Raw genomic sequence first — 14873 nt, forward strand, 5'->3', positions numbered from 1 at the left:
TAGATTCCACACATTTCAATTCTTGTGGGTTTTTGAGGTTGCAAGAAATCTAAAGGTGCACTCCATTACTTATTTTGGATTCCCCACAAGTTCTCCAATATTATGATAACTTTCAACTAGAATGCATAGGTCTAGTCTCCTGGAAACTAGTACCACTTTAGGCCTGATCTGAGAGAAGACTAGGACCAAGTTAGGCCTAGTCTCCCCACACCAAGCCCAACTTTATCTTGGTTTGCTCTCAAATCAGGCCCAACATGGTCTTGATTTCTAGGAGATAAGACTTAAGCGTTCTAGCTGAAGACTTTTTGTCCTTGCACTACTAGGGAAGCCCGAAAAAAGTAAAGGAGGGCACATTTATACTTTTTACACTTTAGAAACTCACATGACTTGGAATGAATGCATTTAAAGCTCTCTAGGTTGACTAGTGAATTTTGACTTAAATCCATTGATGGGCATAAACTATTTGAATTTCTATGATTTTATAACCATATGAAAGAGTAGAGTTTAGAGAAGCTAGATACGATGTCAAATCTTTATTCTAATTTAGTAGTTAAATTAAAAAACATTGAGTTATATAAATTGATAGGTGAGAGTATGGGCGAGTAAACTATTTGGATTTCTGTGAATTTGCAATCACATGAAATAATAAGTTTGGAGAAGGTAGATTTGATGTCAAATCTTTATTCTGATTTTAGTAGTTAAATTAAAAAAAAAATTGAGTTGTATACATCTTAGGTGAGAGAAAGGGAGAGAGAGATTTGCTTTCCATGGGTAGAGAGAGAGGGAGAGAGATGTTGAGATTACATGCATCCAAATCATATAAATAATTTTTATATTTAATCTTTTGAATATGACTCGTTTGGAAGTAAGAATTAAAACCTATGGTTGATAGGAGGAGTAAAGTGGGAAGATCATCCAAATTAGTATGCCCTTTGGTCATTCTCAAAATATGGTGCGTGATTTGGAAATTTTCCAAATTTATGTGCGCCCTTTGGTATGATATTCTCATTCTCAGTTAAATGCATGATTGAATAATGTTTAACATTTTGCCTTGCAATTTTTGTTTTCATATTTTTAGCTTCTTGTCTGAACCGGGATGATAAGATGATCTAAAATCTACTTCCAATATTTCCTTTCTATGTTCAGTGTCTATGAACTTGGACAAAACAATTAGTTTTATGATATAAATGCTCATATTCCATTTGTATCTCTTTGTACGACTGATTGATTCCTTATTGTCTTAATTTCAGGCCTCTTGCTTAAAATTTTTCATTATCTTTAGTCTTTTGCAAGAAGATATAAATATTCTGTAAATAGCAATTAAAGAGATTCATGTTAATTTACAAGACAAAGAATAGTTCCTCAAACATATACAAGTTAGTACATGAGACTCACTCTAAAGGAACATATCCAACCAACAACAAGCACCATCTTTTGTCTTTGCAAGAGATGACATATTCATATTCATTGCAACCTTCTTTTTTTTATACTTTTCTTGCTAGAGATGTGAGAATCGATAATTTGTAACACTAATTATTGAGAAATATAAATATATATCAATTTGTTATGGTAGCAACAATTAAGTCATGCTTACCTAAGAAAAATCATTTGAACATGTCATCAAAGGCCTCACAAGCTCCTTGTACCCTTTATAGACTTGAGATCAATTTTCCTCATGTAAGGAGTCCCATCCATGCTAACCTTTACAAATAATCAGACAGCATCCGCCTCCGCCTCCCTCTCCACTTTCAGCGTTGGTATTTTATTAAACAATTGCCCGTAAAAAAATAAATAAATAAAACCATCCTTAAATACACAAAGTTCACATATTTGATTCAAAATAAAAAACTTCCCCACTAGGGACAAACCGATACTCTTGTGACCCGAGTCGCCCTCTGGCGAAGAATTGACAAAGTCGGTCTCATCCTCTGAAAACTCTAATTTTTTGCCCCTCGTGATTGGCTTCTTTGACGCATTGGAGCCCAGCAAACCAAGCCACAACTAGGTGTCCTTGACGTAGCTCTCCACGACTTTGATGTTGTTCACTTTCTTCCAAATCTCGATTAAAAATACTACGGATTCTCAGAGCCCACCATGCATCAATCCAAAACTCTAGCGTTGATCTTAAATTGCCATCGACTTATGGTGTCTCTTTGTGGTGTTAGGCAGAGGGCAAAGAAATTATATTTTCTTTAGTGGAATAAAAAATACTTTGAGTTTTTATGCTTGTTCGATTAACAGTAAAAATGAATAAGGGTATATGGAAAAAGATAGATCAATTTGAAAATAACTACACGTTTGGGATATTACGCCAGCCGTTCAGTAAAATGTCCCCCACCTAAAAACACCTTTGGCCAACTATTAGAACATTCGCAACACTAATTCGTTATAACATTCATCACCTTATCAAAAAAATATGAGATTCACTGTCACATACTCATTATAACAACATATCTCTTTCACTCAAATCCCTTTTAACATTAACACTCATTATTTATGGGTCCCACCATTCACTTATTCATCATTTTTATTAGTTTCTTAAATAATATTAAAAAATTTATAATTTAAAAAAAATATTAAAAAATTAAGAGAGTGGGAGTTCAAACTTTTGAACATCCTCTCTCCTCTTTTTTTGTAAGTGAATATTATAATATTCATTTATAATGAAAAAAGATATTAAATAAATATTATAATATCCATTTAACACCAACCAACTGAGATGCTCTTACTGACATAAGGAAACTAAAACGTGGCTAGGTGATAATAGAGTGCAAATCCAATTTGGCCTGAAACTTCTGGTAATGGCGTTGGAATCAGCGAAGAGGTCACTGGAAGAGGCGGCAGTGGAGACCCTTCCCACGCCTGCCCTCGACGCTCTACCTTCCAAGTTCTACGATGCCTTCCTCCTCCGTGGCCTCCGCATCGATCTCGTGGAGCCCGGTCGCCTCCTCTGTTCGTTGATCATTCCAGCTCGCCTCCTAGTCAGTCTTGTTCCCTTCTTTTGCGCATCAGCCTTTTCCGATCTGGACTCCATCCTTCTTCTGTGTCATTGCAGAACACAGGAAATTTTCTGCACGGCGGCGCTACCGCGTCACTGGTCGATCTTATCGGCTCTGCAGCTTTCTACACCGCTGGGGCAAAGACAAGGGGAACTCCTCTGGAAATTGGCGTCTCCTATTTGGATGCTGCCTTTGCCAACGTAGGTTCCTCGACATTTAACTTAATTTTTTTTTGTTAAATATTCTACGAATTATCTTATCGAATGGTGGTGTGACTCTCCTTCGTGGTTTGTTTGTTCTTTCTCGGAGGGATCCTTTCATTACGAGAACGATCTAAAAGTATGGGATTATGTGCAATAAAGCTAAATTTTAATTTTAGATTACTTAAGGTGGTATCCTAAAGGAATACTTTCTATTTGTTTTGACAAGAACCTGAAAAGTGATCAAGTCAAAGCTCCTTTTGCTGACCGTTTAATTAAAGATTTAGTTTTTCTTTACTCTTCTTCAATAAGTTATTTTCTTGTAGACAAGACACCCTTCTTGGATGCCTATAAATTATCACCCTCTAAATAAAGTGAAGTCAGTGATCCTTTCCACCTCCATTATCCTTATGTGTCACATTTCTTAAAGGAATCAAATTTGGAGAATATTTAAATTTAAATTTCTGATTTATGATTGGTGGCAAGAATTTATATTGTTTGATAATTAACTTATTATGGATTGCTATTTTTTCAATCTGGGTAGATAATTAATTGGACAATTGTATTTTTTTTATTTGCATATTTGTTTTTTAGTTTTTGTCAGAGTTCTATAAAAGTTGTAGGCTCCATATAATCTTCATATTTCAATTAATAAGAATTTTTCACTTTTTAATTCTCCACATGAGGTTTGGTTGTTGTGCATGTTACACCAATTCATATTAGTGCTGAACTTTTATTTTGGTCTTCAGTCTTTGTTATAGGTTGATGAACTTTTTCTTATTATCTCGGAATTCTAAACTTCCTCTTACACACCAAATCCCTGAAGGAATTACCTTGCTCTGCGTTGCTCTTCTTTTACTTTGTTCTCAAAGCTGTCCGCTTACTCATGCCCTTTGTCATTGCTACCAAGAGCATCCCAACCTTTGTTGCCTGCATAACTCCCCTTAATACCCTGCCTCCTTCTGCCCACATAAAACCAGGTGATGCTGTGGTTGTGGCATCAGTCGAGTTGTTTTGCAGATCTTAATTGACATCACTAATGCCTGGAGCCCCCAAAAGAGACCCGATCTATTTAAATCTATACTTTAGGTCATATCTAAGCTGACTTACACTTGATGTTTCCTCTAACATAGCTTCATACTTGCTCCTTCTCTAAATGACCATGTGAACAAACATCATTTAATGTCACTATCCTTGCTTCCCTCGTGCGACCTTCATAGTGCAGTGTAATCATGCTCTTTGAGACCCTACTCCTTACCACGGCCCAATAAGTCCCTGACTCTTCACCTTCCAACCATTGAAGGAGATGGAGAGCCAAAGGTTTTTAATTTATTGAAGGATAATGGATGAAATTAATTGAAGAAATAAGAAGAGATAAATGTGAGGGTGAATACAAGGGTTACCTTGCATCTATACCGACCCTTTCAAGAACACACATGAGGATAATACAAAAATTCAAAAAATCTCGTATAGGGTTCTTTGGGCTGTGAAAAGATGACTTTTCGAAGATATTGTGTTCCAAATGTCTTCAAACTCTTCAAGCACTATTTAGCGACATTTAGTAAGTCAGTTTACTACTTTAAAACTCTATTTTCATGTGTTAAGTTGGTCTAACATGTTCTATATGATTTTAAATCATATGTTCTTATAATTTTGATATAATATGTGATTTTGAACATTGTAAATTTTGAAATCCAAGTGCTAGGAGTTGTTAATCTCTATTTCTGACACTGATGTGGTGGGTTTATAATCGCTATCCTGCCTTGATATAGTGGCAAATCGTTGTTCTTAGTTTTTTCAGACCCTAATATGGAGGTTGAATCCGTTGTTCTGGCCCTACTTCTAGGAGGGTTAAGTTTATAGGGCTGATATCAATAACCATGAAGAATTTCAAATCTCTGTTTTGACCATGATGTGGTGGGGTTATAATTGTTATTCTGTCCAATACAGTGGAAAATCATTTTTTAGACACTAATACGGTGGATGAATCCGCTGTATTGGCCTTACATCTTTGAGGGTTAGGTCCAAAGCACTAATATTTGTAACCAAGAGGAAGTTAAGAATTTTTTAGTGTTTATATGAAATAATTTTGATTATGTTCAGTCAAAAAATCAGCTAAACTATATTTCAAGTTCTGTTCTGGTTCTTTATTTCTATTTCCATTACTATTTCTGGGAAATTACATGTTTAAGCAGGTTACTATTTTTTTAAAGTTATGAATATATATATGCATGTTGATATTTTGTTCGGAATGACCCCTGCTCGTTAAGTGTTTTCTATGACACTCACCCCTTATCTCCCCTCCCCAAAAAAAGAATGAGAAAGAAATCAAAGAAAAAGAACAAACCCAGGCTTGAGTATGGTAAAATTTGGACAAAGGCTTGTGGAATTGTTGCTGTTTGGAAAAGTATTCTGCTGCAATGATTTTATTTTCATGGTGTAAGAAGATCGTTGTGATTTTTTGGAATAAAGACCGTTTTATATGTTTCCTGTACTTTGAGGTTTGTTGTTTTCAAATGTCTAATTTAGAAGCAACACCTAGGTTTGCGCCTCTGGTGTTAGGTCGTGACATTTAATTGGTGTCAAAGCCAGGTTAAACCAAAATTATGTGGGTGCTGCCTCTTAGAGATGTAGGTAAGTTGATCGATAAGGAATTTTTATAATGAAAAAATTCTCTCTAGTCATGGATGAAAGTATGTTGGGTTTGTGTGGTATAACGATACATCTTTGAGGAACAATTATGGTCATGCAAGAACAAATGGTGAATTCTTTAATGTTTTATAGAAGCTATGTGCATTGTGCTATACGATGCAATATCAAGAAGGGTTTCAAACTTATGCTAATCTTATTTATTGGGATCCTCCAACTAAGTTATTGGTGATTGTTGCAAATTATCATGTGGATGGTGAGAAATTATAGATGTTTCAAGAAGGTGAAGAATTCTATTAGAGTTGATATGGCAAAACTAATTAGCAGTGTTCATTTGAAATTCCCTAATTGGTAGAAGATGATTGATTGTTTTACATTTTCTTTAACATGGAAACTGTGTTGTTGAAACCTAAAGTTGAGCTAGAATTGTCACGCCTTGGTTGTAATTCTCGCTCACTAGGACCACTTGGTGTTAGTATAATAAAAGGAGACTAAACGCTATATGAACAAGACAACTAAGAAATTCCATAATTTTCTTATATTAATATAAATATTTTATTTCTACAAGAAAACTATACATATAAAACATCTGGTAAACGAACAAAAATCCAATGAAACAAAAATCAAAATAGGAATCAGCAAGTCGAGGCCTCAAAGCAACTCTATGTATAAGTTGAGACTAACTATAATATCAAAAGGGTGTTTGTGCCTGCAAAATTGGAGATAAAGGAAAGCAGACAATAAATACAAATTGCTAAGTGAGTAATAAAAAAGATATTCATAAATTTAATCTTGTTTAGGAAGTCAAGGAAGGAGAGTAGGTCATAATTTCATATCACAACATTAATTACTTCTTTAGGTTTTTAAAATTATATATATAGGAATATATAAATACATCTGTAATTATCTACTTATTTTATTTTGAATCTTTATGAATATTTAGAGTTTCAACTAGCATTTCTAATTATTGTTATCTTTTATCATCAATTAAAATAACTTTCAATTATCATTATTTAGTAAGATTCTAAAATTCGCCAGGCTCTAGCGCGGCGAGAACTAGGTGCCGCTAGGCGGATTCCACGGTACCAACATAAATTACATAATAAATCACATACTGCAACATAATAACATTAAATTTAAAATGAGTTCAAAATTACACAACCAAATATTATATATTTATTCTACTTCTCCATAATTTTCAACAACTTGTTTTTCACTGGACATAAACTTAATATCATCATTGTGATCTGCCTTTTCTGCTTCGGATGCAAAATCATTCTCGTCAAGTTCTCTCACTCTAGAGCTTCTTCGGGTTGTAGATTTTCATCTATTCCACTTGCTTCATCAACCATTTGCCATATGAGCCCAGAACCTAGTTCAACTTCATCATCTTCCACATCATCCACAATCCAACCTTGTACATTTGAAGCATCTTTTACCAGAAGCACATCGACATTCTTCTCTTTTTCTCTTTTTTATTTGTTCAACAATCTAGCATTAAATTGGATAAATACTAGATTGTTCAATCTGTTGACATCCAACCTATTTCTCTTTGTATGAATCTTGAAAAAAAAAAGAGTAAATATTATAGTCAGGAACATGAAATTAATACTTTATTTTAATTAAAAACTTAAAGTTTAAAACTTACTTTTTTGAATGCACTCCAATTTTTTTCACATCAAGATGAACTTGTAGTTAATGAAAGTATCCTCAATGGCACTCTTAGCAAGTTGGGTGTGTGAGCACCGTATGTACTCCACCATGCACATGGATTAAATGTATTATCATTTTTTATACATGCTTTTGCTGTTAATGTTTTTTCAAATAAACCAGTCTCATCTCTGTATTTTACAAATTCTTTGTTAATAATTGTATCTTATAGATCTAACTCATTGACATGCAAAATTTTCATGCATTCAAAAATCCCCTTTGCGACCTCCTCATAAAGAGCAATAAAACTATCTTTATAGTAAAAATAGATATTCAACAAAAAATACAGTGGTATGCAATGATGTATCAAGTCTATCCTTTATTTTTGACTCAATAATCATATAGGTTGATAATTTGATTCTACATTGTTCAGGGCCACCTTGATATCTTCTTTAGCTTGAAGAAGCTTCCCATATAGAAACCTCACGGATGCCTTTCTATCTCTATCGACCCATCGAAGAACTCTTACCAAAGGAGCAAATATTTTCAAATAAAGTGTTACACCATTCCAATAACTCATGCTCATCACAGTAGAGTAAATCAATTTTCCTTTGTTTGTTTTTGACTATTTACATTTCTCTCACATATCACTTATAAATATGACCCTTAAACTAGACTTTTTTTTAATCAAACCTTGTAATGTGAGGAAATTTGATGCAAACCAGGTAACGCCTGGCCAGATTGTGTCTCTCTTCTTCGTGAAACTTCTTATTATTGACAAAATCTTATGGTGACCATAAATGAAAATGGTAAAAGACTTAACTTGCTCAATAACCGTTTTATATCATGAAAGCTTGTTAATACTTGCAAGCATGAGATTAACAGTGTGAGTATACTTCCAAGCGTGAGATTAACAGTGTGAATTGCAGATGAACTCTAAAAAAATCTCAAGTCACTTTCCTCTTATTAATTTATTGTTGATGGCATTATTTGTTATAATCTGAACAATATTCTGAGCTCCTACTTGTTCAATACACTTGTCAACATACTTGAAAATAAGTTCATCTATATGTGCCTTAGACTCTAAATATATAGTACCCTTCTTGCAATTAGCACAAATTTAAGATGCTTCTTTTTCTATCACTCTATGCATCTTTCATGATCGAGTACCCATTCTTTGCCCATTATTCTTAATGTTTCTTTAGCAGTTGCTTTGTTCTTTCAACTTTAGCTTTCAACAGTGGCTCCCTAAACTGATATTGAGTTGGATGCTTGAATCCCGGTCTAAATTGACCCACTGCCTCCATTAGTTGCTTGAAGCTATCATTATCAACAATATCGATGAGATTCCATTTTTATAAACTCATCGCCCAACATATTGTTCAACTTGTTGAGTTCTCTTTTTGAAAAGAGCCTCATTTATATTTTTTTGGAAAAGCACTTTACTTCCATGGGAACCTACATTTTCTAGAGTAATTACCAATGAATATCTAACTATTTATGGGGCCAAGTGGAAGAGGTTTTTTAATTTCATCTATCCCTTCAATTTTAGGATCTTCTTCTACAGAAATAATCATCTCATCTCTACAACTTTGTTCTTCCATTATTTTGTTCTTCTTTCTGTTCTTCCCTTTTAAAATAACTTGTTTGCGCTTATTTTTATTTTCTTGAGATGCTTTTCGACAATGAGATACATTTCCAGGGATATTTCCTATGTGCTCCTTGATCCTATACACTCCCCTGATATTATTTTTTCACACAACTTGCATTTAATTTTATTTAGATTCCTAGGATCAATCAACATCTCATTCTCCTATTCAATGTCATTTGATTTTCTCCTAAGAATTCTAGATTCGGATTGGGTGACGGATGCCGTCGAAGATGGATTGCTTGCTCTTGTAATTGTAATAATCATAAAAGTGATTTAAAAATAAATTTAGGATATAAATCAGTAAAAAAAATATTATCAAAATATAAATGTGATTTATATAAATTAATAAATTTTATTAGATTTTTTTAAAAAATTCAAATATAAAATTATTCATATAAATATGATTTATATGATTTAATATGATTTATTAGATTTTTTAATTTTAAATATAAAATATCAGAATATAAATTAATTAATAATATTTATTAGAATTTTTAAATTGTAAATATAATATTATAATATTATTAGAATATAAATAAATTAATAAAATTTATAAAAAGAATTTAATTTTAAATATATTTTTTATATAGTTTATTAGGATAATTTAATTAGGGTGTATAAAAGTCTATTCAAATTATCCTATTTAAGTGAGGATTTGTTGAATTAAATAAATAATAGATAAATTTATAAAACATTACGGCACGGCGGTGTTGAACGCTCGCTGGACGTGTTTGACGACGGCGGACTCATTCCCAGACGCGTCGCCTAAAGCTTCTGGAAAGCATCGGATGCTTCGCCGGAGGCTTCCGGCAACACCAGAAGCGTCTGGGATGCGTCCAACGCCAGCGTCGTGCAACGCCGGACACGTCTCCCGACACCGGACACGTCTCGTGACAGACATGTCTCATGACGTCAAAAGCATCACGGGAGGCAAAAACAATAATTGTATAAAATAAATTATTAAAAAACTTATCGATTGTCGAGCAGATGCTTCTGGAGGAGGTGAGAGGCAGTGACACTTCCAGTAGCATCGGACGTGTTTGGCGGTGCTAGACACGTCCCGCGACGTTGGAAGCATCGTGGGAGGCAAAAAAAATTGCATAAAATAAATTATTGAAAAACTTATTGATCGTCGAGCAGATACTTCCGGAGGAGGTGAGAGGCGGTCGAACCAGTGTGAGCAGATGAATCGGATAGGATTTCGGGCTTTAAATGAAAAAAAAAAATTCTGTGACGCCTAGGACATCCTAGCGCTGTCTAGGGCCACTTAGGTTGGCCACCCAACACCTTTCCGGTCCAGTTGCTTGCTGCTGAGTGCCTAGGTAGTCGCCTAGGGTGCGTTTGAGAACACTGCTATTTAGTCAACATGTATAAATGACATGCTATTTTAAATATTATTTTAATCTCCTTTTTGAAAACTATTTTACATGCATATATTATCCATTTTACAAAAGATTGAAGCAAATCGTATAAAGGGTTCTTTAGGCCATGAAAAGATGACTTTTAAAAGTGACATTGTGTTTTAAGCGTCTTCAAATGTTTCACGGACTATTTAATAATATTCAATAAGTGAGTTTATTCTTTAAAACTATATTTTGTGTTAAATTGGTAGAACATGCTCTATATGATTTTAAATCATGTGTTCCTATGGTTTTGAGATAATGTGCGATTTTGGACACTATAAATTTTAAATCCAAATGGTAGTAATTCTTAATCTCTATTTTTGACATTAATGTGGTAAGGTTGTGACCATTATTTGCCCTGATACAGTAGAATACTGTTGTTCTTAGTTTTCAGACCCTAATATTGTCGGTGAATATGTTGTGCTCTAACATGAATTTAAATGAGTTTTTATTGATTTAATCATCTTTCAGATTTTTTTTAAAATTTTAATAGGACTATGTCAATAGTAATTAGATTAAAAATGATTTTAATTATATTTTATTTCATTGTATTTTAAATATGAATTCATATGCTTTTACTCTATAATCTTCATCAATTCAATATTAAATACTTATAAGAATTACTTAATAATTTAATTTTTAAAGAAATAAGGTAAAAAAAGTATTATAAAGAGTAATTATTATTTTGGTAAAAATTTGGCTATCTATCCATCATTAAAACAAGTTGGATTTGGAAAAAAAAAAAAAAAGTCAGATGATATATCATCTGAGACGTGTATTACAACTTGGCTATATCACCATTCACATTCAGACAAAGTATGCATACTAAGAATTTACTACTTTAGAGGATAAGTGGTAGTAAATGAATATATGTTCTATGATAACAATGTTAGATTATAATTTTAATCAACGTAAAATCAATTATTACAATATTTAATATTGCATTTACTAAATAATATAATATTTAATTATATAATACAATTTAATATCGATTCAATTTTTATTAATCATTTAATACTAATTTATTAATATAATATCAATCATTACTACTTTTTAAAATATAATATTAATACAACTTTAATATATACTAATTCACTAATACAATACAAATTACATAATATAAATATTTAAAGTATTATATAATTAAATTGTATAAGGAGGATGGTTAAAATGGAGGAGAGCGTTATATGTTCATTGTGATTGTAAGACACCTCTACAACTTAAAAGGAAATTCTATAAACTAGCGGTTAGACTTATATGAAATGGAATGTTGAGATATGAAGTGACTACATGAACAAAAGCTGAGGGTGAGATTAAGATATTAAGGTGGATATCTTAATGGTGGATGTGTGAGCATACGAGGATAAACAATATAGAAATGAGAACATTTGAGAGAGAGTGAGAGTTGCACATATTGAGAATAGACTTTAAGAGTGTACTTAGGCAATCAATAAATATCCTAATTAGATACTATGAGACCATAATAAATACACATATTAATCAAAAAAGAGGAAGAAAAAAAAATTGATTAGCAACAATAAAATAAGATAAAATTCATTTAACGATGTAAGGAGGGTTCACATAGTCGACTCTGTGGGATAAAAGCCTAGTTATTGTTGTTATATACAACTAAATAATATATGTAATATAGAGAAATGATATAATTAAATCATAGAACCCGATCGACTCATGACTTCCGTGCATTGCCTTTGTGACATCCACCACCCCCACCCCATTTTGAACTTGTGGTAGCTAAATTAAGGTGAGCATGACCTCACTAATCCCACTCTGGCAACTTACTTAAAGTTAATGACTTTGTGATCTCACTAATACAATTTCTACAACTTACCTAAGTCCACCAGTATCACCGATGTCATTGGAAAGTGGAATTTGTCCTGCTAGAAAGCTTTACTACTTTGATTCTTACTGATATGCTCTCTTCCCGATTTTGAGTCAATTTATAACCTTTCTTGTTTCCTATTCTCTCTTCTTATAACCGACAAAATTATTCCTCGCTTCATGGGTTGATCCTGAATGAAAACTTTTGGTTTCTATCCTTGTTGACCCAAAGGAAGCTTGGTATCATCTAACACTATTCAGTAGGAGTGACACTATTGAGTACAGGAGGCATTGTTCCTGCAACATAGTTTGATAAACTTGTGCTATATGCATGTTGAATTTAGAGCGAAATGGTAAATTTTAATTGTGACGGGCGGCTTGACATGAAATTCAATCTTTGGGTAATGATCTTAGGATATGTTTTGAGGTTGGATGTCTAGATTGGGCTCAATTCACTAAGAGAGGTTAATACTTATTCCAATATGTAACCTTTGTTTTAAACATGAGAAATATTACCATATTTGTCACGCCCCGGAGGAGTCCCTGTCCGAAGAAATTTCGGCAGCATCTCCTCTGTACGGCGGACAATCTGAAACTTTCTACAATCACTATATACCTCAGCCACATGCGGTTGGAATAATAACAATAATAAAACAATCACCACGCAATTAATATCAGTTTCAGCCTCTGGCTGACACAACCACGCAGTTTAATAGTAAACAAATAGAACAATAATATGATAACTCGAAAACAACCCTACTCAACTACACTCGTAAAGCTCAAATTATGTAGTGTACGATTTTTCCTACACTACACTCATAAAACACAAATCCGACAACTCACCTCTTCTGCCGTCCAGGCAGGCATGGAGTAAAACATATCCAAATTATACCAAAATCCATCAACGATAAGAATCCATACAAGATCCATAAGTAAAACCAATACAAGACTAAGGCATAGTCCGATAGAGAAAACTAAAATAACAACTCGTGATCAGCAGAAGACTAGCACTACGTGCAATGGGGACTAGCGACTGAAACTGTCTCCTGACAGCATCAACCTGAAAATAACAACGGAGGCGGGGGTGAGTCCAACGCTCAGCGGGTAACAACTGATATGCATAATAAAGTAAATAACAGACAACACTAATCATGCGTACAGTCTCCTGAATACAAGAAGAATAAATGCTGATGAAACAAAACAGGAGAAAGCACTAAACCGGACCAAGGTATAAAGGTAACAGGATCGTCAAACCGAGGGTGTCATAAACTGTATGCGTATCGAATCATACGATCCATATAAACGCAGAAGTAAATCGGAGAAACACAAACAATAAATCGATCATCCATACGATGCCAACGATACGGTCACCCACGCTAGTCGACCATCTCTATAATGGTGAGTCAGGGTGGGTAACAACCGTGCACTCACATCGCACGATGGTGGCGAGGTGAACGGGATCTGTCGAGTACACATACTCCTACCCCGAAATAATAAATCGGGGAGCGCAATACTCTCATCTCTCGGTACACGATGACGGGGAGGACTCTCTGCCGGCTACCACGCTGAGTCACACTACCCATGAGCGGACCAACGGAGCCAAACAAAGTCCAACTACCTGCCGGCTATAACGTTGCTACACTAAAACAACGGAGCCAAACAGAGCGGAACTGTCTGCCGGCTACCACGCTGAGTCACCAAACCAACGGAGCCAAACAGCAGAACTGCCACACACCTGTCTGATATACCACTAACCCATGAGTGGTGGTGTGTACAGATACACAATAATGGAGCAGACAATCGCACAACATGCAATCATGCAAGATAATGCATGACACTAAACATGGCAATATCACGAATAGCATAGCATGCTCCATACATAAATATAAAATGTGTACCACAAGACAATGAATCAAATGGAAGGTACACAAACAAATAGGGTATCAAATAAACTCTAGGTCCTGAACATAAGGTCTCATATGGTTGGGTCACTACCTAAAGCATATATGATCAGGTAAATAATAACATGCAGTGCATAATAAGTAAACAAGCAAACATGTGACAGATCATGTAGTGACCAACCGGAACAAAATGGATAACTTGTTAAACACATTATTATGCATATCAAAAGACATAAGTCAAAGTACCCGCCTCCAAATCGAAAAGATCAATCCGGTCCAACTCGGACGTCGAGATGCTCGTCTCGCGTCAAAACCCTGTGTCAATCACATAATTTTTATTTAGCTAATTACATATATAGCAAATAGCTAAATAAGATTCCCAACCCTATTTAGGGTAACCCCTAATCGAAGTACGATCACTAACTAACCAATTACACAGATTCCAACCTTAAAAGAAATCTGTTACACATCCATATTAACCCAACATCTAGATTAAACTAACCTTAATAGCTTCCTCCTTTAAACCCTCAGCTAAACCAAGATCAGCCGCAGCAGATTGAAATCCCTAATATGCCATATAA

The 14873-nt window shown here is 34.1% G+C and overlaps 1 protein-coding gene across 1 annotated transcript in view; it reads left to right on the plus strand.

Moving 5' to 3' along the window:
* The first annotated feature begins 2752 nt into the window (after window positions 1–2752).
* Window positions 2753–14873, plus strand: part of LOC122028130 (acyl-coenzyme A thioesterase 13-like) — a 37940-nt gene continuing 25819 nt past the window's right edge. Inside the window, exons 1-2 of the mRNA XM_042587146.1 lie at window positions 2753–2981; window positions 3056–3199. Coding sequence (XP_042443080.1) covers window positions 2802–2981; window positions 3056–3199 — 324 coding nt within the window. The 5' untranslated portion in view covers window positions 2753–2801. The remainder of the gene's footprint in view (window positions 2982–3055; window positions 3200–14873) is intronic.

This window comes from Zingiber officinale, chromosome 10A, assembly GCF_018446385.1.
Source record: "Zingiber officinale cultivar Zhangliang chromosome 10A, Zo_v1.1, whole genome shotgun sequence".
In the NCBI taxonomy this organism is placed as follows: domain Eukaryota; kingdom Viridiplantae; phylum Streptophyta; class Magnoliopsida; order Zingiberales; family Zingiberaceae; genus Zingiber; species Zingiber officinale.